The following is a 27,328-nucleotide window of genomic DNA, read 5'->3' on the forward strand; positions in this document are numbered from 1 at the left end:
GCTTTGGTGACCGCAGGTTGGAAAATGCTGCTCTTTCCTCTGTATATCCTGTTGTTTAAATGGGAAGTCAATGACAGTCGCTAAATGTTGGTTTTGGGGGGCGATCTTCCATGTTTCCAAACGATTTCATCATGATTGGGAATAAATTAAGAATACGAATACATTTAAAAAACTTCAAATAGCATAAATTCTACTTGAAGGCAATAGTGCAGTGTTGGGCAGATACTAATTTTTACTCATCAATGCCTTTTGAAGTTAGAAAACTTTATGTGCTTTGGAAGGGGAGGTTATCATTGACTCACAGCTCCTTTCCTATGCAGTTTGCTACTGAGAAATTGTGCCCAACAGGCAACTCTTTACCCTTGCCCAGCACAGCACAAAATAATGAATTTTGAATTTGGAACCTTGTGATTATTCACGGATTTATTCCACTAAAACTTGAACAATAGCAGGATCTCGGTGTTGCCTGACACTACCAGACAGTGCAAACTGCAGGTCCACAGCACTGGTGAGCAGCAGCTCATCATCCAATGGCAGAAAACCCTGTTTTTAATCTCAGGCTTCTTTTGTAATTTTGACTCTGTTACTTACAGTCAGAATTTTAATTGCATTTACAGTTCTGAAAGTTCATTTAGGTGCCTGCTGGGATTTTTAAATAGCCATAGGTACCTAAATTTTATGGCTTTGTGGTTATTTGTTCCCCAGCTCTAAAACTGAGAAATAATTCAGGACAACTATAAATTACAAGGAATGTATGGTGTCAAATAATGTGGAAAGAGTTCTTCTACTAGGGCAAAAAATCACTGCATAGGTACCCAACAAAGAGGGTCACTTCACTCTTGCTATTGGAAATACATCTTTTTTGCAGGGGAAATACCTTGAAACTTAAGGTCCCCACAGCCATAATCTGATTGAAATACAGAGCTTTTAATGCTAAAAAAAAAAAATTCTGAACAAATCATGTAATGTGTTCTTTCATCCAGTGGGATTTGAAAGCCTAACCAATAATAAATAATGATTTGCATGCTTAGTAGTTAAATGTAATAAAAATCAACCCTGACTGCTTTTTTAAGAGTATTTGAAACTAAATTCTGCCATCTGACACACCAGAGTTCAGTGGGTCAGTTTAGCTGAAGGAAGATGAATGCTGCCTATAGAATAATATGGTATTTCACAGCATAACAAGCTGTAAAGCAGAGTTGGACCTCTCCCTTTCCAATTATTTAATATGAGAATATTTGAATGTTAAAAAAAAGTATTTCTTTCTAGTTTTGTTCTGGGTGCCCAGGAGATGATGTATTTAGTTTCCTTTTATGAGTGTTTCAGTACATGTTTTACTTTATACTTGTTATAAACTACTGAAATAGTAGTTTTTGAAGGGGACTTTGTCTGTTATGCTGTTTGGGGGGGGCAGAATTACAGAATGAAAGGGAACAAAGGAGACTGACAGGTAGAGCAGGGGAATCTCATGGGATTTTTTTGCCTCTTTTGCTCATTCACTTTTGTTTTGTGAAACAAGCAAAGTTTGGAAGAAAAAAGTGACATTAGATTTTCCTTTGCTACTTGGGGAAAGCATCTACCAGCTTGCATGTCCTAGACTTAAATATCATTGCTGTGTCTCTCCCAGCTTTGGCTTTGATGAGTGAGGATCCATCTGTTCCAGCAGGATGCACAATGCCTTGTCCATTTTTGTACTCAATCAGCTACAACTTAGATTTATTTTTAATAACTGCCTTTGCCACTGAATGTGGATCATCCACTCAGACAGGGAAGAGAATGTAAAAATCAATGACAATACAGTGAGTGAACTCCACTAGTGGGAATCTTCTTACTTTAGAGTCCATCTAAGGTGTGGGCCGTGCCTCCCTGACTCTGCCCAGTGACACACACAGGCTGCCAGGCACCAGCACAGGCTTTTCAGTGCAAAACCAAAGTGATTTTCTCAGAAGCCCAAGACATTGGACATTTTTGCAAATTCTCCCTTGCACAGAGCCAGTGTCCAAAAGCCTTTGTGGCTGCTTTGCAGAGGAGCCAAATGCAAGACGAGTAGCTCCTCTCTAAGTGTGCAGCACCAAGGGATGGAGCGGGAGGCTGCTCCTCCCCACCCCGTCCCTGTGTCCTCCTTGGTGAGCGGAGGTTTCCTTACCACAAGTGGTTGGATAGCAAGACCATGGGCTTGGCATGGAGTGGGATCATGGAGGAAGGAAGAGCTTCACTGAAGTTTTTGACACACCACCTAGGAGAGCAGGAAGCAGGGATGCCCCAGGGCAGTTGTGATGGAGCTGGATTGGAGCAGGAGCAGAAGCATCGAGTGCTTTGCTCTGCAGACTAATTAACTCTGGCAGGCAGGTGCTTAATACTTTGCTCACTCAGGGCCTTAGTGAGTTTGTCTGTTTAAGCGCATTCTTGCATAGTGCTGATGGACCCAGAAGTGTATTTATATCCATTGCTTACTGCCTGGAAAGCTACAAATCAGTTACTGATAAATATGCCACTTCCAGCAAGATTAATGCTAAATTCCTCCTTTTAGAGTGGCAATTTGCAAATTGCTAAATTAGATTTTAACATTTGAATACTCTTTTTTTCATGTCACACTTGCAGCATCTTTGTTTTTATCACCTGATGATACTGTTTGTGTCGGTATTGAACTTTGAGGCATATTAGTACCATACACATATATTTTGGTGGCAATTTTTTATGACAACAATTCTTATGAAATCTACTGGAAAAAAAATTATGCAGAATAATGTAATCTATTACACTGGGATTTGCTTTTGTTTTGAATTGGATGGAAGACAGGTATTTGTTTTATACATGAGAAAATGGTAATACTATGCTACTTGGAAGGTATTTTATTGATAACTTCAGAGCTGGGATCTGAATTTTCCTATAGGCTGCCAATGATACCTAAAAAAATTGTATATAAACAGATGCAAATTCATGATTATAAACCTGTGTGATGGTATCAGGGTTAGGGTTAGGGTAACTTTATATTTTTCACTCTATTCTCTAATAATTTTCTGGTTGCAGTCTTTAATCTGTTTAATCTACCTCTCTGTTGAATTAGGGAAACTGTAATATTTTCAATTCAGGAAAAATTAATCCAAACCACAATATTTTTTAAAATCCTATTAAAAGTAAAATGGTTAATTTTGGTGAGCCCTACTGGAGTGCAGGAAAGTTTCAGCTGCCTCAGAACAGTGTCAGTTAGTTGATGAACAAGTGCTGATGAGCACAGGGGTGTGGTTACTGCTTTGGGGTGCCACCAAGCAGCTGAGATGTTTTGCTGCATATCCCGGACTCAGCAGTGAAGAACCAAAGGTCAGTTCACTCCCACTGTGAATGAAACATTGCAAGTGTGTCATGACAGGACTGTGAGTTTCAGTCTGGATTGTCTTTTCCTTGCCTTTTGCGGCTTATTTTTGAAGCGTCAGCTTTATAGGCAAACAGTTGCACTTCAGATATTTTAATTTCCATACTCATCTTCACTGGTTTACCAAGTATTTTCTAGATGGTAAATTGTGAGGGTGGAAGAGAGGCAAGATGCAAAGGGAGTGATATAAGCAATTATTTTTAATTCCTCTTCTCTTACGCCTGTGAGGCTCCAGATTCCATGTTAGTGATCTCTCTGTAGGCGTGTTCCAAGGCTATTTAACTCGTATTTGGGGGCAGAGCTGCAGTATTTGTTGATTCCCCTGTAATTGACTGGCAAGGTGATCTACCGCCGATAATTTAGCAAAAGCCTGTTCAGCCCCAGAGCACTCATTTTGTAATGAGCATAAGCCCTTGACGGTGCTTTGCTCGTCCCCTCCAGCACCTCCCCTCCTTCGCTGAACCTCCGATCCCCCCTGAGCGCGGGGCTGGGAGGAGACCTGCCAGCAGAGCTGCTGTGCAAATGGGGCACTAATGGCTTGCGAATCTGAAGATGGTTAACTGATCTGTGCATTCAATTAAGATGAGTTTCTCAGTTAACAGGCACCCTGGGAAGAAATGAGTTACTTTCATTTCTGGGATTATGAGCACTTAATGGAGAAGACATATCAGAATTCTGCCCGTGTTGCATGAGATAACCCTAAAATGCAGCACGGATTTTCAACTTAACTCGTCTAGCAAAAAAAAAACTTGCCAGGTGAGAGGAAGAAATCAATGCTTGTGTGAGTTCTCTCGCAGTCAGGCTCATGAGGCTGATTGTAAAATGGCATTGCATGCAAAGTTGGATTTTACTTTATATTTTTCTTGAGGTCTATTCCTTTGCTTGTGACTTGCCTATTTAAAATTATAATTCAAAATGTGATTTAAATAATATTTACCATATTCTTTCTGTAAGACTTACAATGTGAGCATAATATCTGAAAAAGATGGATGAATCTGACTAGAGCTGGAGACTTGGCTATCTGATGTGTATATGCAATAGGCTAACTAAGCTCCAGTCAGTAGCAGTATAGTTTCACTAAAATTGCCACAATGATTCTGCTTTAAACTGGTTCAGGATCTTGGACGAAGTGAATTTCAGATGAGTTTATGGTGGACCCAAATGACTAATAAGCACATTCAGGAGGAGTGAAGAAAACAGAAATATTTTGCACCTCTTTTGCACTGATGTTGCTGATAGATAAATGGGAAGGAGGTTTGTGGGGATGATGCTCTGATTTTGGGACTTCCCTCTGTATTGCAACTTTCCTAAAGAACAGGTGGTATCCCTGTGTCTCATTACTTGTATAGCTAAGCTGAGCCAGCAGCTGTGTCTTGGTGATTGGCTGCCTGGAGGGCATGGCTGCTTTCTCCAGAAGTGCAGATTGGATCACAGGCTGGAGTTTCCTACCCCCATCTTCCAGAGATTGTAAGCAAAAGTATATAATTGTAAGCAAAAGTGATGAATGATCACAGAATCACAGAATATGCTGAGTAGGAAGGGACCCACAAGGATCATTGAGTCCAACTCCTGGCCCTGCATAGGACCAGCCATGTGCCCGAGAGTATTGTCCAAACACTTCTTGAGCTCTGTCAGTCTTGGTGCTGTGACCACTTCCCTGTTCCAGTGCCCAACCACATTCTGGGTGAAGAACCTTTTTCTAATATCCAACCTGAACCTCCCCTGACACAACTTCAGGCCATTCTCTTGGGTCCTGTCACTGGTCACCAGATATACCACGGAGAAGAGAAAAGGCAGGAAGGACTTTTCACCTGTTTGCAGTACTTTTGCTGTGTAAGAGTGCTTACATGCTTTTTGACAGTGGTGCAGAAGTACCTGTAAATGAGTTCTGAGAGAGCCCTCATGGGGAGAAGGGTGTTAGTCAACTTAGGCTGAGGAAGAAAATGAAGTCAGATTGCATGTTGACTTGGTGAGATCTTTTCTTGGGTGTAATCAGTGCAGTAAAGGGTATCTTGTAAATTTTCTTTACCCCTTCTTGTAGGAATAATTGAGGATATTTTGCTTTCAGTGCTATATTGGTCAAGATCATTGCAGTCACCTCAGAGGGAGGAGGGAAATGAATTATTCTTATGAGCCTACTGTACCTTGGCCATTGGTAGATGGTTCATGCCATATTACTCCTTGTTTGTTTACTGACCTCCTCAGAAGCTCACCTTGGTTAATGAATTAGTTTCAGTTAAATTACTTTCACATTTGGATAATTTTATTTTTACCACCACCCTGTACTCCATTTGATTAAATTAAATCAAGCATGTAGTCAATCACCTTTCTGCCAAAAAAAAGACAAAAGAATAAGAAAAGTCATTGATGTGGTTTTCCTTTATTTATAAGTTGCCTATTAAAGCATCTGAGGGGGCATTTAGCTTGGTCCTGAGGTATAGCTAGTTGGTGCATGTAAGGCAAAAGCAATGCTGCATCTTTAAACAGGCTTGAATAAGATTTCTTTAACTATTGAGCCTAACTCTGAGATCTCCCCTGCTGTGAGCTGTAAGTTGCTTGTAGGCTTGTTCTAGAGAGTAATAAGTATTGTTGTTTAGCAATTGTGTTGTTGAAATTCAGCTCCACTATGTCTGACAGTATTTATCTAAAATACTTTCCCTGGTGCGTGCTCAAGTTCCAGTAAACCGTGTCTTATTGTGCGACCTTTTCATTTTCCAGTGAAAAGGGATCAGCTCGTCAGATAAAAGCTACAAGCTGAAGTACAGGAAAAATGCGTGCTCAGAAAATCCGAGCATGATTGAAAACAAGATGTGTTAAATCAATGCAGTTTATCGCCTGCCTATTCCTGGCAATTGCTGTTCTAAGCTCATTCTGAGCACACACTAGATGATAAAAGTATAGTGTCACAGTGCTCACTGGGGTGTGAGGGCAGGGAAACATGTTTATCAGACAGGCTGGTACTATTTTTTTTTTTACCCTTGATAACAGTTATTGTCAAAATTTTTGCAAAAAAACCCCAACCCTGAACAATTATAGAAGCAGGTGATATATCTGCTGCTAAAATCAGAGACTTGTGAGAGCTCTCAAATTATACATTTCTATTTAAATGTTACAAACTAGCAAAGAACAAACCCAACTGTTTTAATTTTAAACTATTTGCTGCACCATCAAGAGTATGTTCAAAATGGTCCGTTTGCTTTCGAGTGAGTAGCCTTATCACAATTTCATGTAGACAAATCTAAGTTAATATTTAGAAATAAATATGTTTGGAAACTATTGTTTTCTCAAGGGATTTAACCTTAGTTACGGAGAGGGGTTAAAGACCTAAATTAAACCTCACAGCAGGTCAGTCCCTTCCAGGAGCACCACACCTATAATGTTCATTACAGCTAGGCATAGTTCATCTCATTTTTATGATTCATCTCTACTTGTGTTTCTCTGTGAATCTCATTTTCAAAGATTTTGCATGTGATAGCTGGTGTTTTTCCAGTTTTCTCTCTTGAAGATTCTTTTTACTTTGACCATAGTGCACTTGCACGTCAGAAGTCTACAATTCTGAGAAACAGCCAAATTTAGACTAAGATGCTTTCTGATAGGAATGCCTTTGGCATTCAGGCAGGACACTGAGTTTTTCTTTATGCATCCCTTGGTAATAATTATTTTTTTAATAATCTGAAGCGAAGATGAGAAATAACAAGGTTAAAAGCAAGAGAGGCATTACTCAAAAGGAAATATTTCTGCATGAAAACATGTTTCAACAGTGGTTTTCAATGCTGTCTACCCCAAAGGAGTTTGTGAAGGGTGACAAAAAGAAAAAACTTCCTGTATATAATACAAAATTATCCCTATGACAATTTTAAAGGTGTCTGCCCCTACATTGTAGAATTTGAGGAGTCCATGCAAAGGAAAAATCTTGAAAATATGTATTGTAGAGAATGAAAGGAAAGGTTACATGAGGTGACAGTTTAGCATCTCCCACACTCTCTATGGTACATCTCTGCATCTGTTTCTGAGCCAAAGTTTAAAAATAAATGCAGTGTCTTTCTTTTCAAAATGTTTTAAAGTAGGTCTAAATATAGGTCTTATAGCTAACCTTATGCACCCATTATTTTAAATCTTGGCTTGGATACATTTTTGTGCTTGTGTGTATGTGTACACATATTTTTATTTATTTAAATGAAGGGGCAAGCCATTGAGAGCCAGCCATTTTCAGTAAATATTTTGCTGCATGTTCTTATGCAGTACCAGAATGTGTCTGAAAAATTGGAAAATATTCACGTGTAAATGCTCTTCTTTGCCATTTATAATAACAGCCAAAGGTGCATCAATTAACCTAGACAAGTAGGTTAAATGATGAAGTAACCAACATGCATTAATTTCCTTCTGTCCCTCTGTATACATATCCCCAGTGAATTCTACCAGCCTGTTGTGAAATTGGTATGTTTAAATTCCAGTGCCTGAAACTGGACTCTGTTTCAGACTCCCTTAAGGCCAAATCTTCCCCATTAGACAAGAGGTCAGTGCAGTCAGAGGAAGAAGAAACTGTGAAGCTCACAAATAGTTTGACTTTTTTTTTTCCAAGCTAGATTGCAGGTTGCTAAGAGTGACCATTCTGAGTTAATGTGTTTTGAGAAACCAATATATGATTCTTGCTAGGCAAATCTAGTAATTTCATACTGAAGCTTTCATAAAAAATTAGGGCTCAAGACATGCATTCCTTGAATCTTCAGCACCTCCACTGGTGGCAGAGAGTGGGCTGGGTGGGAAGGGAATAAATCCTCTGGTTCTTAGTTGCTGAAGAAAAATTGTTTTCAGGAAGAAAATATCATGCTGTCTATCATGTTTGTAATAACACTGATGAACACAGTGGAGCTGCCTCAAACACTGGCCTATTGCATTTTTAGTTCAAGTAAAGAGCAGTCACTAGGGAAACTCAGGAGATCTATGTGTTAGATTTGTCATTTGACTCAGCTCTTCATTTTTCTTATTCCTTGACACATGCATGTGGTGTCTGTTGGGCCATTGAATGGCAATAAAATGTAGGAATTACATTTTTTCAGATATCCCTATTTCTAATTTAAAAAAAATGACACAATGTCACAGTTTTATTTTAAAAATGGAAATTCAATGCACAAGAGCATTTTTAAGTGAGGGATTAAAGTGAGATCAGAAAAGCAAGGAAATTCTGGGTCAGCCTTGGAAGGGCCTTTCTAGCTCAGACCTTTCTGTGCAGGCTCTCGCTGTCCCACCCGCTTCCGTTTTCCATCACTTGTGGGAATAAACACTCCAGGGAAAGTCAGTGGAAAGAAAACTTTAAAAAAAGCAAGCCAAATTCACAACAACAACAACAACAACTAGCTCAAATGCTTGCATGTTTTCATTTAAGGAGCTTTAATTAGCAAAGGAAAAGTCTTTTTCTTTTGAGAGATTTGCAAAACAGACTTTTTTTCATTTGATGATGGGGTTTTGAAGTGGGGTTTTTTTTGGTGTATTTGTAGACCAGCAATAAAGAGGCCACTATGCATAAGAGTTGGTGGGTAGGGTTTGCTTACAGCCTGATGTGTCAAGATATTGCTTTGTAACATCTTTCGTTATCATTGCTGTAATGCAGGGCGTTAGCAAGGCATTTTAGCACCTGAAGTTTGACATTACTATGGTCTCTCCTGTCCTATTCCCATCTTCTAGAGGCAATGTTTTATTTTGTAAGAGTCAGGGGCTTGTAGAAGAAATCACCCAGAGCTTGGAAACAGAAGCTCTATATGTTAGTGAAGGCAAACACCCCGGATCAGCTCTGTGGCAACATCTTGCCTCAGCAAGAGGCAGGAGCTCCTGCTTCCATCCTTCAGAGAATCCGTGCTCGGTAACAGTGAGGAGCTGAAAGCCACAACTTTTTTGTGACTACTCTCAGTTGGAGTAGTTGCTCGAACCCCATTCTACTATTTCTCAGCAGTGTGTACAGCCTTCCCCTGAGTGTTTCACTTTAAACAATCAAGACCAGATTTCTCCTCAGAGATAGGGACGGTCAGACCTGTGGACCAGAGGCAAATTTGTTTGTAGTCTTCAACCTTTTTTTGGTTTTGGTTACTTGAGCCCTTAGAGTCCTTTCCTGCTCCTTGCAGCCTTTTCCACTAGAAAAGCATAAGGGAAGTTCATAGGTCTAAGTGCTGCTTTCTCATTGGTTCTGGGTCAAATAGAATGAAAAAGAAACAAGGACTGAAAAATAAAAGGAATAAATGAAACCATGAATGCATGGGAAACAAATTAACTGGATATGTTTTACATTCTGAATATTTCCATAATGCTTCTATGTAGCGTGTGTTTATTTTTCTTTGAATAATAATGTTAAAATGTGTCTAATTCAATTACTCTCTGTATTGGCTGAATGAGTTTTCCTTGGTGAAGAGTTCTCCTACACTACCCCAAGCTACGAATTCCATATGATATTTGAACAGGTCCTTTTAATTGCTGATATTAAGTGTCGATCATTCTGCTGTAAGTTGGCAGCATGGCCAGAGAAACAAATTCCTCTCTCAGATACATCAGACAGTCATTCAATTAACGACCAAAGCTTTATTGACACAGTAGGAATTCATTACGTGAAATATTAAAAAAAGCTCTCCACTGACTAGTTAAAAAAAAAGAGACTTTTAAAAGATAGTGTATTATCTACGTGTGGTTATTAAAATTATTTGTGAAGAATTTGAAATTGTGGTTATGATGGGAACATTTTTTCTCACAGGCATAAGCAGCATTTTTGTTGAAAAATAATTTGGACTTTGAAAAGATGAATATAATGTACACATCCTTATTTCCTTTGACATTGTGCATTTTCTTGATTAAAAGCCTTAGATTTTATGAGTTATGGCTTTAGACTTGCTGAATAAAGAGCTTCATGGCTTATTCTGTTAGAGTCTAATTTGAAAGAAAGTTCTTCCTCAAGGGTTTAAGAAGTAATTCATAAAATGGTAAGAATAATAAATATTGTGCCTTAACTCATACACTAGGATAGATAGACAGATTTTGTACACCTGGGTGTAATTTTAGTTAATTCACACAAGAGACAGGCTGAAAGTTTATTGTTTGGAAGGAGAAAAATGGCTTAAATCTTGTATTTGCAAAAATGATTATATTAGCTTAAATGAAAATGCTACTCTATTAATGGCTTCAATAAGCTTTGCATTTCGAAAAGTATTTTAATAAAAAGTTACCTGAAGTTTACTGCAACTTAAAATATGTAAGTGAGGGAAAAGTACTTACCTTGATTTATATGTCTTTTGGAGGTGTAATTATTGGCTTTTTACTCACCTATGTAAAACAATGTACTTTTGTAAATGGATTTCTGGCCACTTTACTCCTTTTTTTTTTTCCACATAAAAAGTAAGCACTGTCAATCAAAGAATTTTAAGGTTTATTTCCTCTTTAGAAATGATTGATAGCCTTTTAGATTTACAAGTTGACAAGTTAAAGGGTTCTATTGGTATAATTATGTACTAAATTCACAGTCTTTCAATTTAAATGTCCTTTTAAAACCACAAGATTATCATACCTGTATTTTGAAAAGTGGGCCAGTCAGTTTGGGTTGGTATACAAATTGCTTCCATTAGCCTTGGGACCTATTTGAATTTAGCATAGTTTTTTAAAGTTAGTAGTACTTTCAATAGTACTTTTAAAATATAGGGTAAAGGGAATGCATTTTAAGTACCATATGTGTTAGCTTGTTTTTAATGTACGGATGTCAAGAACACAAATAGAGAGTTTGTATTCCTTATCGATTCTTTTTTTCTAATCATGGGGAAAAAACCCATTATTTGAATTAGAGCACTGGGAAATGTGTTGTTATGAATGGGCTTCAACAGTCACAGGTACTGGGGCAGAGGAAAGCCCTGGAGGAAGCTGCTGTCTGACCTTGGCCATCAGCTGCCACTGACCGTGGCCTGAGCTCTGGCTCTTCTGCAATGCTTGGAGATCAGAATATCCCCTTTGCTTTGGAGTTTTGCCAGCTCCTGACACAAAACTGGTGTGGCTTTAGAGCAGAAGGTGGGGTTAAGTATGTAAACAGATCTGTTTCTTTGAGGGATGACTAGTTACTTTTGACTTGGGTTGTAAATGAACAAGGAATGGAGGACTGATATTGTCCAGTCTGTGGTTACATGCTCAGGCAACTAAAGATTTTCTTTTTTTTTTTTTTTCCCTATTTATCTAATATTGAAAGGGTTGAACGGTTATAGAGTAATAACTGATATTTAACAACCACAGTTTAGGACCCAATCCTGCAGATTGCTGTGTGCAGCCTCTCTCCAATGTTCAGCTAAAGCTGAAGCTATTTGAAGCAAAAAGTTTTCACTATCTCTCATAGGATGTGTGATGCCTTGTGAGATTGGACCATAAAGTTAACATTTTTTTTGGTCATTTAGTTCAGAAAATACTCAGAGGAAATACTCTGTGGATTTCAAATGTGTTGAATGTGTGGGAAGATATGAGAAAATGACTGCTAACTCGGGGGGGATTTCAGAACTGGCCTCCATTTATAATACTGCAGAATTTAGTAACTACTTTCCCAAAGGATCTAAAGGGAAAATGGCCATAAACTAGACTGAATTAGAGAAGAAACACATTTGGCAGAACCACACTAAAAATCTTTGAACATATTTGCAGAAGAAATGTAAATTTGAACTGTAGGGGTTTTTTTTATCTTATCAGTGAACAGTTATTTTGATAATAAATATAAATAGTGTTAATTTATTGTAAAACTTGAAGATGGTTTAAACTAAGCATATCCACAAGAAGCCTTGTAAGTAACTTGAAGGTAATGAAACCAGGGGCTTGCAAACCAAGGTACTGTAAACTGATATTTTCTGCAAAACTATGCAACAGAGAGGTCAAGGTGTGAAAGGAATCGTGGAAAAAAGGCCCAACCATCCCAAAACTGGAAAGAGCAGGGGAAAAGCCTTATTCTTACCCCTTCCATATGATAACCTGAATATAAATAAAATATCAGATTCAGATATTTCCAATGAAAGGAAATGCATTGAAAAACTCCAGCCAAACAAGGAGACTAGAGGGATGCCATGACCTCTGGGGTAATGAAAAGCTCAGAAAGTAGAATCCTGAAGGACTTCTCATCTGGTGTTACCATAATATTGCAAGAGTAATTTTGGGATATGATCAGAAGATTCCTTTCTGATATTTGAGGAATGCTGAGGTTCTGCTGGACCACGTTCCTCTCCAGCCAGTCCCCATCAGCCACACAGTTGTGGTTCAGCACTGTCGGGCAGGTCCACATCCCCCTACACCACATTGCTCTGCCTCAATTTGCAGTAGCATTGCTGGATTTGCTTATGGGGGTGGGATGTACTGAAGGTCCAGAAGGAGATAAAAATCTGGCCCTTTGGTTACCAGTAGGACCATTTGCTGTAGAAATGTGGTTTGAAAAAAGTAATAATTTAAAGGGATTGTTTTGTGGGCTTGTTATGGCACACCAATTAATTAAAAACAAGCCAGGGATTATATATTAGTTTCATGATCACATGGAGATCTTTAATTTTAGGAGTACAAAAAAATGATCTATTCACTTAAAATGTGGAAGTATGGACAGGTTGTGCCATGTTGATCAGTGTGATGGAGCTGTGTAACTTGCTGTGGGATAAGCAACACTGAGCCACATGAGGGTGCTTGCAGAAGTGAGGCTGGGATATATAGTTTGATGCTAAATCTCTTTGCAATACTCTAATAGCATCATTCTAGCCACATAATAAAGTTCATAATAAGACCTTCATAAAGGTGTAAGATATATTCATAAATTAGTAAGTGGATCTTGTGCAAGAAATAATCGCGCTTGCAGTTGATAAGCTAAGACAATAAGAAAAACTTTAAAGTGACTCAAAAAATGCAAAAACAATTTTTTTTTTCTGCCAAAAAAAGGCTGAAAATTTAAAAATCCAGATTGGAATTGTTGGGGTTTTTTTCCATTTAACTCAAAAAATTGCAAATAAATTGCTGTGGAAAATTTCACCATCTCTATTGGCATGGGAGAGTCAAGATGCACTGTTGTTTAGAGATGCTCAAGAATGCTTGACTGTTGTTCCAGTTCACCAAAGCACTTAGGAAATTTTAAGCACATGTTGAAGTCTCACTAACATCTGAGTTTTAAAGTGATCATATGACTGGAAATATAGCTAGAAGGTCATTCAATGCAGTCCCCTGTAATTATAGGCAATCATATAAAAAACATAATATGCTCAAATTTGCTTTGTTGAAAGCAAATGGGTTTAAGTATGTGCTTACAGATAAGCATGTGCTTAAAGGTTTGACACAATCAGAGCTTCCATTAATGCAGTGTTCCACTTCCACTATTCCTATCCTCCATTTTATCGGGCAAAGACTAGAGAAAGATGAAGTAAAAATATAGATTTTTATTTTTTTTTTAATTCATTAAATCTTTTGGATCAGTTTAGTGCAGATTGGAGCCTGGGCTGCTGAAGTCAGTGTTGATGAGTAAAAAATAAAACTTCTGCCAAGATAAATGCATGTATTTTACAACAAAATCATCTGTGAACATTGCACATGGAGCATATTATATGGATAATCAAGTCTGGAACAAGAAAGGCTCCTGAATAGTTACTACTTTGGTCTTCCAGTCACAAAGGACCTTCCTCATAATATATAAGGAGGAAAAACCCAACACGAAACATGGGATGTAAAGTATTTATCAAATTAATTTTGTTGTACCTTTCAGACAAAATAATTGCTTCCTATTTGGAAGATGTGTGCAACATTCCCAAATTTTTCCAGCAACCTTGTTGTAGGAACTGAAGTGGTAAGGTTTGGTTTGCTGTTTGAATGAAAGCCCCAGAAACAACCTCAAATAGTGCTTGAACCAAAATGTCACAGTGTGTGCTGATTTCAGTAAAAGGGGATTGTGCTGTTGTCCTTCCTTGGTCTCTCGATGCCTTTGCCCATTGTCACAGCCCAGCGATGCCTTTGTCACATCACGATGTTGTTTGTTGTTGTTTCAGCTCTGAACGAACCCACCATTGACTATGGTTTCCAAAGGTTACAGAAGGTTATCCCCCGGCACCCTGGTGACCCCGAACGCTTGCCAAAGGTCAGCACAAAGTTTATTGTTTTATTAAATATGGTAAAGATGGTTACTGCATGTTTTTGTCTGAAAGTGCAAGACTCTATAAACGTGATGGTCCTGGTTTGGTACCCAACCCAGATAAGCTGAAACAGAGGCATGACCAAGAAAGCCCAATCAGCAACTTCCACTGCAGGCTTAGGAGACTTCTGTGACCTTCTCAGTCACAGCTAACTCCAACAGCTCTTGCCTTCGTTAAAAGCAAATCTTTCTTGTGTTCTAAAGTACTTAAAATGAACAAATTTCTGGTTACTCTTTTGGGACTTGAGCAGCTTATTCATAGGAGGATGATGCTTTTTGGTTTTGGTATCACAGCAGTACTTGCCAGCATAATTCTGAGAACTTCACCATTGATAAAATCGAGTTATTTGGATCTTGAGGGAATGTGTGTCCATTGCTGCTGCACCATGTATTGGTTTAGGATAATAATGGTTATATATACTGTTTTATTTAAGGATTGCTAGTATAATTAGAGCATTGTGTAGTGAAGTGATGTTTGTTCCCATGAAAATTAGTGAGAGGTTTTTGTTGATTTCTGTCAAGTAAAAGCTGTGAGAGAAAAAACATAGTTCACATATGTGAAAACACTGTCTGGGACTGCACTCAGGTCTCTTCTTGCTACCTTGCAAGAATTTGCCGTGAGTTTTGTGAAATACTGGAGAAAGAGATGGGATATTTGAAAAAGTGTTGCTTGCTGCCACAGGAACTCTGAGCTGGAGTCACTGTCTGTGAGGGGCTGCCACCACGTATTTGATCTGCTCTAACATCAGGGCTGTTACTGAGCGAGCTGGGGAGGCAGAACACTCCCTATGGAAAGGAAGATGTGAATTTGCAGACCCGAGACACATAAATTAATTGTTGAATTAATGCATGTCCAGGATAGCCTTTGTGACTGGGTAGTACTTGTGACCTTTCTTCTGTAACTTCCTGACATGTTCGTAGGTTTTCATCAGGGATTGTTGTAGGCTTAAAATAGTTAAATTTCTGAAGTGTTTCAAAGGTGAGATTTCATGAACACTGTAAATTAATTTATTTAATTTCTTGACAGAAGTAAAATTCAGTGAGTGACTTTTTTACAGGCCAGGCTTGCTCGGTCTTTTATCTTCGCCTAGGAAGGCTGCAGACTCTGGTTTTGGGGTCACTGGTGTGTTGTCCTTCCCTCTTACCACCACAGAAACATGCTGTCCTGGAGAGTTACATTTTCCATTGGCTCTGTTCACCCTCTGCAAGCTGTCCCTTTCCCTGACTTTTGGACAGATTTGCAGCAGGACACAGCTTTCATGGCTTGTCAAATTTCCATCCAGAAGTGCAACCCTTTCCAAAGAAAGAGAGCATCCTTCTGTAGGGGCTTTTTTTCATCTGTATTGGGCATCTGCTGCCAAATGTGCTTGTGGAGAAAAATTGTTTCTGAGAAAAGAAGAAGCCAGCCTTCAATATGCACCAGGTATTTGCAAGGCCCAAAATTAATGCTGCAAAACTCCTGAACCTGACGTTCCAGCTGACTTGTGGATGGCCATGGCTTTCACTTAAATTAGGAAATTTAAATAAAATAAGACTGAGCAGTTCCAAGTTGGGCTATGAAGCTGGGGGTTGTAGTGCATCACCAACCTCTGTAGGTATTGGACCCCCTTTCTGACACCCCTGGCACCAATGGGGTCCCTAGGAATGCTCCTCTGTGCTGGTATGGGAATGCAGCCACCAGGTTGAGCACCCTCCTCTTTCCCATTTAGAATGAGACTGTTACCACATGTTTCTACTACCCAGTGTCATGGGACATAAAAGCAGGCAGAAGAGAGCTTCATCTAGCTCTGTATCCCAGCTTCAACATTTAGCAGGTATTTTAGGATATTTGAGAATGAAGGTTAGTCCTGAGTCATCTGTCCCCTATACACCCTCTTGGTTTAATGTGTTTCTTTGGACTGTCTTTTAAGCTATTTTTTCAAATCTTTAAATCAAGGGAAATTGTGGTTATGTATGCAGAGGTATGATATTATGGCCAAAAATAGGTTACTGCTTAAGGGTTGAACAAACTCAGTGAAGAAACACTGTGCAAGCTTAGAGGGAAACAGGATGAAGAGAGGACCTTTTTTTTTTTGTCTTTGGGTAATTCCTTCTATGCAAGCTTGAAGGTTGGACCTCAAGTTCAAGACTCATTAATATGCCATGCACAGAGGCTGAATGCAGCAGGGCTTGGCACATGTCGACTTCTGTATTTGAGGTACTGATGGTTCAATTCCCAGCATTGCTCACTGGCTCCAGGATCACAATCAAGGACGCAGTGAGTCTGTGCTGGGTGAGCACAGCACAGTGCTCTTCCCCATGTCATTAAACCAGGAAGGGCTTTGGCAGTATTCCACTATAGACAATTCTCAGTGGCTACTTAGAAGAGTGTTGGAAGCCATATGGCTTCCACAGTGGAACCACGGGCAGAGAGGGCAAATGTTTGAGAGAAGCAGCAGAGAGGAGATCAGTGTTCAAAGCTTTCAATACCCTTTCCTCCATTTTCCTGTCCTGCCAGTGCATCATCACTTTCTGTTCATTAAAAAGCTTGTGCTTATGCATTAAATAAATAAAACAAAACACATTTCTCTAATTGCTGCTAGGGTTTGTGGCCATTAGTCCATTGAAACACTGCTGATGAATTAGAGATCTTTCAAGAAGTAGAAATGGTTACAATTGTTGTGTTCATAAGGTCATGTTGTCCTTCCCATGGACCATCCAGAGCGTTTTGCAGTGTGACTTATCCCTGCAGTCAAGGAGAACTGTTGAGGCCATCAACTGAGTGTTAGCACATGCTCTGCCCTCCGGAGCTGATGAGTTAACAGCATTTCTAAAACCATTGAGGCTATTTCAGAAGTTTGATCTCTATTAGTTTAGAACCAATATTTTCAGAAGTGCTCATTATTTATGCCTGGGATGAATTTTTTTTAAATGTTCCGGCTATCTGCTGATAGCAGGCAAAGAAAAAAAGCCAGGTTTATTTTTTTTTCTCCTTTTCAGTACTTCAGTAGCCAAATTCCAGGGGAGAATGTCCTCCCATAGTGAGGAGAATGGGAGCACCTGGGAACCAGGGTCTTTGAACTGCTGGACTGACTGTTGTTGTAGAAATGTATTTAAAGTGGAATTGAAATATATAGTTTCTGGAGAAGAGTGGGAGCTGATGTTGGCAGCTGGGCTATGGAGCCAGCTCTGAGCCAGAATCCTGTTCCCTTGTACAGAGAAGGTCAGGGAAAGCAGCCAGTGGAGGGATGTCACTAGCAGATGTGCATGTCTGTACATACACACCCACATGCACAAGCATATACACCAAGAGGAGAGACAAGAGGCAGTGGGATTAGCACCCAAAGCTTGGAGTGAGATCAAGTACCAGGAGTGTGCTGGGCAGTGTAGTCTTTCCTTTCTAATACAGACAGGAGGCAGATCAGAGGAAACAAGAGATCTCTGGGGAGAAGTGAAAAGGAATACCATGATGTTAATGTTGTGAAAGTGTATCATCCTGTAGGAGCAGTCTGTAGAGAGCCTGCCTGTGGAGCTGAGGAATAACCCTGCACATGTGTGTGCACCATTTCCATCTCATGTGTTCCCATTTGTGCACACAAATGAACATGTGTTGTTGGTTCTTGTGTACAAAACTGCAGTGGAGATCACTGAAGAGTTCAGATCCCAACAACATGTTGAGTCTATTAAGGTTCATTCATATAACCACCCTACAATCCTTAAAATAAATCCCTGGCAAATATGTTGCGATTCTGCACTTTTGTTAAAACTCTGCAGCTATAGCTGTAAAACAGCTTCAACTGTGAGCTAGATTTGAAACACATCCATCCTAAATGATTTAATAGCAACGATTCCTCTTTATATGCAATTTTCTAGACTTTATTTGCCATTTTCACCGCTCTTACAACTCATCACTTGTGTTTAGATTAAGCACCAAGATTGTTCACTTTGTGTTTCAGAAGCAAGTCATGCATTGACCCCCTCTGTGATCTGACATCCTCTCCCTTCCCAGTCTGTTGCTTCAGTGCTTTCTAGGACACCCCTTATCCCTCCTGAAAGGGACCTTTACTTCTGGTTTCTCTTCATGTAGATGAAAGTGGAGCCTCTCTCTCTCTAATGCACAGGGGCCTCCCTGCTGAGCAGAGAGAGCAGGTAACCAGGATCCTTCTTCCCTTCTGCTCCTTTTCTTTGGTCAGTCATTAACCCCCCCCAAACATATTCCACCTCCTCGTTTAGGACACTAATAGAAGACATGTGGTTATTAGGAATCAGTGACTGGCAAAAGCAGTTGTCTTTTTCCATATGAAATCCCACAGATCTGCCCTTTATCCATCATGACATGGTATTGTTTATATTGCAAATAAAGGTTGTCTCTAAACGTGGGTGGTTGGCCCAGGCTTGCTACTGGAGGTTAAAATAGCAATGAAGACAAGGCAGCTCAGGTTTGCTGCTTCACACAGACCCAATGGAAATTCCAAAGAGGATCTCCATCTGCTAACTCAACATACTGGGCATTTTAACCCAAGTTAGTAATTTTCAGCTAAGAAAACACTTTTTTTTTTTTTTAATCCCCACCCAGTGTAACAGGAGAATTGTTAGAAAAGTTTTATACTAAGTATGGGCAGGGAAGGGGAGCATGTGAAGAGGAGCTATTGAAGTTCATCTGTACAGCATGGAGGGCATGGGATGTGCTTGGAGGTTTCTACATTCCACTCTAAAATTTATAACAATGTGAGACCAGAGTTAATGTTGGTGTTGAATCCTTAACAGTTGTGGTTTTTTTTGAATTTCCTAACAATTTGAGCATTTAGTTGATTGAGGGTCTTGTGTAGGTTTTTTGGGGTTTGGTATTTTATTTATCCTATTGAAAAGGTTTAAGGAGAGAGTTTCAAAGCTCTTGAGAAGATGACTGAAATGCTGAGGTAACTGAAAGTATCACTCTTATGGCATGGTGGATGTCAGAGGCGTGTCTGGGAATCTGCAAAGAGTCTGAAATGAGGGAGATAAGGGACAGAGCCACAGCCACATCTCGCTGAAGGGCAGAGCCACACACACATGGCTGGCAAGGAGCCCTTTCCTTTCTGAAGGTCAACAGTGTGCATACGCATTTCAGTGAGCTTTCTTTATAAGTGGGTCAGCATTTACTCAGCAAATGAGCAGATGGTGTAATTTAGAATCTATGACAAAACTTTTAATAGATCAGGGCTAACATGATGACAAGGAGCTCTGCACTGTTCTCCATTCCCGATTTCTGCTTTGCCTTGGGGTAAAAATCATGCCTGGGACTGGGTTTTCTGGTCTGCACATTCCATCCGAGCAACTCAAACCACTTGTTTGAACATCCTGTAAGAGGGATCCCCACATTTCTCTGTTCCTGTATCCTTATACTTGTTGGTTTTAAATACAACAATTAACAGGAAGACACCAAACAGGTAAACACAGTCCCTTTGAGGACCAGAGTTTTTGAAGGAAAAAGCCACAGTTTGAAGAAAGTAACAAAGGCTGCATTTGTGTATTTTGCTCCATGGAGCTGAAAATATCTGGTAAATTGATCCCGTGGGAGTAATAAATACACATTACTTTATCTTGTACTTCATGTCCTATACCCCTGAGCCTTGATAGAACAACACCACTTAATAGACTTAAAAAAGAGTAATTACAGTCATTGGTTGTGTGATATTTCAGCCCTTCCAGCCCTGCCTGACCTTCTAATTTAGCTCACCGTGTCTAACTAATGCATTTATATTCATCTTTTATGAAGCATGTGTAGTACAAAATTGACTTTGCAGCCTTTAGCAAGCTGTCTTACCAGGTTTAGGATTGGGTTAGTACAGCGTACTGTATAGCATATGTACATTTACAGCAGAATTTTGCACGCATATGGCTCTGATCATCTATTACTTTTTTATCCTTTTGGAAATAAAATAAAAAATATTTATTCCATTTCATCCTCCCCTCCCCTTTCTAAAGCTTTTTTTTTTTATTGCGGCATTATTTACAGCTAAACATGCAGGCAAGAGGATGTAAGCATTTTTAAAATGATTACCACTAATGTTTCTACTTGTCAGAAGTGCTTAAATTTTCCTGCACTTTGTCTAAAAACTTAGCACTTTTACCTTTTAAGAATTACAAATTTCTAAGATCTTACCAAGCTGATTTACAAACACAGCTGACAGTTTATGATGAATGATGTTGAAAAATGTACAATATGTTTCTCTGTCATTTCTGTGCATGTATATATTAAGAAGAAGATTAAGAAGAGAGAGAACCCCCCTCTGAAAGAAACCCTTGAGTTAGAGAGCACACACACAAATCTCTCTCCTGTGTTTCCTCATAACTTCCCGCTCACTTCACTCATCCAGTGGAGCACAATTGTTCTCTGTGCATTTTCTCCCACCATATGGTATCCTCATTACCATACACTAAGGGTCCATATGGGGAACTTGTGAAGTGAACTGTATTCATTTTAACTGCCAGATGAGCAGCCTTTTGCTTTGCAAGCTTAGCTTAAGTCATCTGCTGTCTTTATGTTGTTATGGCAACATAGCACCAATAAAAAATTCTAATCTACTGTAAGTGTCTGGGATCACAGTATTTTAAATGCTCATGGTAACTGTCCTCTGAGTGAGGCTGCTTGTTCTTTTAGTGGGACAAAGGGTTATTGTCAACTCCAGCAGGTGGCAGTAAAGAAATTGTTTCTTTTTTTTTAAACATTTTAAAAAAATATATATATTTTTCCTTTTTCCCCAGCTCCCTTCACCTCAGAAAGTCATAGAATTACACAGTGTGGTCAGTCCTTTACAATTTCTAGGATTTCTGATGCTCAGGTCAGAATCATAGGTAGTACTTTTAAGTTACAGCTCAAATATTAAAGGTAACAAAGTATGAGACTGCAGAGGCAGCTCATGCACTTTATTGACAGAGATCCAGGCTCAAGTACCACCTCACCAGGATTCTGATGCCTCCATAGCCACACAGCTAATTCAGTTTTGGAGCTGTTTTCTAGCTACATTTCCAAACTCCTGAATCAAGCACAAAACTAATTAAGAATATTGTATAGTAATGGAAATAGGCAGCAGCACCCTTAAATATAAATCATTTTCACCTCTGCAGGCCACATGATATGTTGCATCTCCGTCTCCCTATCTGCACCGAAAGTGAGCGTTTGTAGTCTCACTTCATCAGTTCACATTAGCCTCATGCTGAATATTTAAACACAGAACAATTTGAACACACCATGAAGAGAGACAGTGACTGCACTTTCACTTGGAACAGCAAGAGCTCATCTAATAATAATTTAGTAAATCAGCCATTTAGTGGCTCAGTTGTACACTGTATTGTGCCAAATAATATTCAGTTCAACTGTATGCTGGTGAAATGGAAATTCAGACTCCAGTCACATGGCACATTTTTGCTCAATGGAGAGATGAAATGGAAAATCACCCTCCCAACAGACTGTTTGAATGTAGTGATTTATCAAAAATATAGCAGAGTGACAATATAAACAGCATTTGGTTGTATGGGGTACAATCTATTCTAATTAGGCTTTTATTATTGTGGTTTCTCCTGCACAGATTATTTGATAATTCAGGAATTACATTTGCATCTTCAGTTTATTTTATATATGGGCAGAGAGCAGATCTGTGTAGTTACTGCATAGTTACAATCCTTTAAGGCCCAGTCCTGGGAAGCCTGGAGAGCCCTTTATTGCCATATTTTGAGCCCTGGCTCACAGGGAACACCGTGCCCTGAGGAGCAATGGGGAAACACAGCTGCTGCCATGGGTGTTACCTCATAGCATGAAAGCAATATCAGATTGATTTCTTTTTCCTTTTTAAGACTATCAGGATTTGTAGGGAATTTTAATATCTTAGACTAACTGATATAACTGGAATAAAACAGGGTTTTCGGTGCCCATCCTTGTTTCCTGCATGCTGACTGTAGCTTTTCTTGCCTGTATCAGTCTCTCTAATAAAAGATATTACCTTAGCCTACAAAACTTGCCTTGGTTGTAACCATAGACCATTGTAACTTCAGCCAAACAGCTACACTTTAAGGCTGTCTCTGATGAAGATGGGGAAGAGAGAATATTTTCCTAGAAAGTGTGTTGTGAAGTTTAATTTGTTCCCATTAAAGTGGTGCTTTGAGATCTTTGAACGGAGGGCATTGCAGAAGTGTGAAGTAATGTCTGTAATCTCACCTACAGTTTCCATTTCTAGCCTAGTTTTAGGTGTTATGCGGTGGTTTACGTGGTGATGTAAAATATGATTGCCGTGTATTTCTCACAACACAGTCCAATTGAGTGGCAGAAAAAAACATCCTCCAAACCATCATGATGCCATTTAGCAGAGAGTGCTGGAAGCAATAGGATGCCTGTTGTCGTAATTCTTCTAAGAAATACAGAGCTTCACAATCTATACCCAGCTGCTGACACTAGAAAACTCAAACATTTTGGTAAAATGAATCAAGCAGTAATGTTTCTTTTATGAGATCTCAGAGGAAGGGAAGGTTTGGCACCATTTGGAGATCAGGCTCAGCGATCCATCATAGCAAAGGCAGCTGTCCTGGTGTGTCTCGTAGGTCACTCGATCGAACTGGTGGCTCTTACAACTATATTATTGCTTATGGAACAGTAATTGAGGCACCATGGTTAAAAATTACCTGGTCTAATAGGCAGTGAACAATTTGCACTCAATACAATTATAAGCCAAATCATTCATTTCATAACACTTGGACTAATTTATTTGTTGACCTTTTAATATCCATAGCTCTTCAGTAGCATTAACTGCAACTCGGACAAAATCTCTTGTTCATTTTACTTTCATTGATTTTTTTTTCCCATTGAGGCAATAACAGTTGTTTGAGTACAACCTTTTCTTTCTGTTGTAAAAGTCAATCATGTAACTTATGGTGATATAACTCAACCGGACTGAAATGTCCTCGAAGTACAATAGCACAATCTCAACCTACTTGTACAAACACAGATATGCACTTGGGATTTATTTTAAAGAATATTTTGGAATATATTTGTGACTATAGATGACAAATGATGCATCTGCTGAGAGGAGAATGAAAAAAAGATAGAAGCATTTTTTAAAGTGGTGTCACATATATGTAACCCATTTTTTGTTCATATGTTATGGGTGATCCAAGATACAGAAATTTTAGAGTTTGTTAATGTTGTTCTTTAGGATGACCTAAGTGTCTTTAATGCTAGATTCACAATTTCACCTGGACATAGCATCTTGAAGTCCAAATATTTGGCAGAATAAAGAAGCTTACTTTTTCCAAATGTGAGCATCTGAGAAATAAAATGTGTGTAAAAGTATTTTTAATAAGTAGGAAATATTTAATACTAATATTTTTATAATCTGAATTTTCTTTCATTTTTTTGGCTTTAAACCAGCATGAGAGCCAAGAGGTTGCTATGATCAAAAAAGTTACTGAAATATTGATTTATTTTGAAAAATCAGTATTTTGAAGTGATTCTTTAAAATATGTTGGTGTAGTGACAAGGGTAATACTTTTCCTTCACCACTGGAAAAAGAAACCCTAGATCACGTAAAATGCTGTGCCAGCTTTTACATTGTGGAGGTGTACACAGAAATATAGTGTTAACCCTGTGAAATGTTGGATAAATTTAATTTCTTAAATACATGGTTATTCAACATTTATAATTGCTTGGGATAATTTTCATGGAATATTAAGACTGTAAATTAAAAATAACAGTATCAGGAACAAAAAATCTTTTGTTTCTTATGAGAAAGTTGAGATTTTTTTAGAATATCTGATCGGAGTAACTTCATTGAAGTCATCTTTCTGAGCCAAGTTTTCTTTGTACAATAAAATACTGTAAGTCTTTTGAACACACAGTTATAAAATATGGTTGTTACACTCTTGGCATTTTATGCTTCCCTAGAAATTGCCACTTGGTATCTACACCTAATCTCTGGCCTGTCTTTTCATTTCAATTGAGTCTGAAGTGGTCCTTGGCTGTAACGAGAATGCCCCTTTCAAGAGAATTCTTTTAATTATACCGATGATAAAATGTAAGTGAAAGTCATTTGTAGGGGTTATGACTGAGCAGTGTTTTAACTGTAATACTAAAACCTACCAACGTTATTCCAATCTCTATTTCAACATTTTTATGCGTCCACTCTCCACAGAATGTAGTGGAATATCATTGTAGGTCAGAATTTCAATGTCTTATTTTTTCAGTTTTCCTCCTGCTATTAAAAGTAATCTGAACTCTCCATTTCTAACTACTCACACTTCCTACCTGAAGCCAGAAAAGTGACAGTTTCACAGATCTTAATGATAAGCTGGAAGTTTTGTTTAGTTTGGTTTACTTTGTTGGTGTTTTTTTATCCTTCATTAGAAGAAAACATGGGTGGGTCTTGAACTGAATGTGATTGGACACTTGGGTTTTTTTCTTTTACGGAAAAGAGATAACTTGGCATACTTAGATATTTATGTGGGTAAATGCATTAATAAAGGCCAACTCTGAAAATAAATTGACCAAATACATATCTACAATTTACACTTTAATTGCTAGATAGTTCCTCTGATTTAACTCTTAAGGAATTCTTGCTTTGCACTACCAAACATAATTATATCTCTCTGTAGATTTAAATGCAGTCAAATGAATTATCATCATCATGATGCAACACGATAGAGTCTAGAATTGACCTAATGTGAGACAAATTTAAAAGTGATACAAGTTCACCTGTGTTTGGAAAGTCTCTGCGTATACAAATCATAGAAAATAGATCTCAACCTCTCTATTTGCCAAGTTAAATGTTTTTCACTCATACAGATCCATATTTTGATATCTACATTGTACCACACACAAGCCACATTTAGTCTTTTTTTAATCAGTCATATTCAGGAAATTTTTCTAATGGGCACAATAATATGGTCTGTAGAATAAAGCTTCCAAAACAGCCTGTGCAGTATCTTTGAATGACAGTCGCAGAATTTAGTGCCTCTGTTCATTTTTCCAAATTCTTTCAAAGTTTACCTGAAACTTACCAGACCCTTCAAATAATTCAAAACATTCTTCTTCCATAAGGGGATGTTGACAATTTCCCAAAAATATATGGGTATAAAATGGTCAGGAGAAGACTTTGAGTAATAACTCTTTTTTTTCCCTTACAATTCTTATCTGCAGCTGTTTTCCAAGAAATAGGAATGTTAATACTAGCAAGAGGAAGAACTATCAGAAAATCTTACATATGTAAAACCAAAAAAAAAAAAAATCCCCAAACCTAAAAACGTAATCTCAGTAAAGAACATCTACTTCAAAGTACTGTAGGTGCTGGGGTAAATAGTTTGGGGTAAATTTTAAAAAATAAATGCCTGAGGTTCCTGTCCAAGATGGCCCAGGGGCTGAAGGTAGAAGAGACACATAAGGAAAATTTAGAGTGCAAAATGTGCTTTCAGATCATTGTGACAAAACTTTGAGATCAAATAGAAGAACATAGTCTAATATTGTCATTTGCTTGCTTATATGTTCATGGATAAATTGGGAATAATCTTTTGGTAGTCTAGATAGATAGGAATAGTATGAGTCACTGTAACCTGGTGGGAAGGAGGAATTTCTATAAAGGAAGTGGGTGAAGGATTTTCTGTTAGATATCAAATTTAGTTTTTGTAGACTTGCCTATTTGTGCTCTGGTTCATATTTCATTTATATTGGCTTCTAATGATTCACTGGATATGACAAACTGATCATAGTATGAATGATGGGATTGCATAACTGAAGAAAAGTATGCAGAAGAACTGGTCTTTAAATGCTGGGATAAATACTGCAGCCTTTTGTAGAGTGTGGAAAATGTGTTTCCTCTCGTGATCTCTCAAGTTTCAGACTGAGGGTATCTGTCCTTAGATCCTCACAGTGTGAGCTTGCAGGATAATCTCTGGGAAGTGCTGTAGGAGATGCCAGGGAATTACCATGTTGTTCATTTCTTCATGGCAATGTTAGTGAGTCCCAAATATGACTGACATCCACCAACTCTCAGCTGAGGTGTTGTAGGTTGTGAGTAGATACAAGAGTACAATGTAGTAATATGTACCAGCCCTGCATTGTGTACATGAAATGTAGATTGGCCTCATGAGTTAAAATTTGACAGCTCTGAAGGGTTCCTGCCAGTAGCTGTAAGTGCCTTTTCTTGGTAAACTGAGGGATTGGGGCAAGACATGCTGTAAACATACTTAGGAGAACCAAAGTTCTGCAGCTGTCAGAGGACACAGATGTGAGTCATGATGTCACTGTTGTCCCTAAAGGAGATGATTTATGTCCTGGCAGAGTGATTTAATTCTGCATATCTGCTCTCACATACCTGCTCTTCTCACTTTAACTTAGGGATCTGACATTAGCAGAGAACTCTAGAGCTTCTGGCAACAAAACTATCCAAATTACTTGCCAGATGCTTCAGTTGATGATAATATGGTAGGAACATCCAGACTCTCAACTGATGGTTTATTCAAAGAGTTGTTCCAAACCAATGATATTAATGCTGGTTTATTCCATGCTACTCTGTATCTAGATGAAGTACACATCTGTGCTAGCTACTAATTGTGTTGCCATTGTTATGTGCCCATCACTTATGGAAATGAAGACCATCAGCATGAGTAGTGTGGGTTAAGAAAGGAGGCTGATACCTTTTTTAGTTTTTAAGTACACCATATTAATGGGAAGACAATAGTGGTAAGATGGGACACTTGCAAGGGCAGACTTACAGGTGATCATCATAATTTTGTTCCTTCTTTTGTCAGCAGTATTTGCAAAGAAGACACTTTGGATGGGGTGTGTTTCCCCT

General features: G+C 38.6%; 1 protein-coding gene across 8 annotated transcripts in view; it reads left to right on the forward strand.

Moving 5' to 3' along the window:
* Positions 1–27,328, forward strand: part of EBF1 (EBF transcription factor 1) — a 274,047-nt gene that overhangs the window by 228,052 nt on the left and 18,667 nt on the right. For all 8 annotated transcript variants that reach the window (XM_064671914.1, XM_064671916.1, XM_064671912.1 and 5 more), the window contains exon 11: positions 14,389–14,477. In XM_064671914.1, the coding sequence (XP_064527984.1) occupies positions 14,389–14,477 (89 nt within the window). The remainder of the gene's footprint in view (positions 1–14,388; positions 14,478–27,328) is intronic.

The sequence above is a fragment of the Pseudopipra pipra genome, chromosome 15, assembly GCF_036250125.1.
Source record: "Pseudopipra pipra isolate bDixPip1 chromosome 15, bDixPip1.hap1, whole genome shotgun sequence".
Taxonomy (NCBI): Eukaryota; Metazoa; Chordata; class Aves; order Passeriformes; family Pipridae; genus Pseudopipra; species Pseudopipra pipra.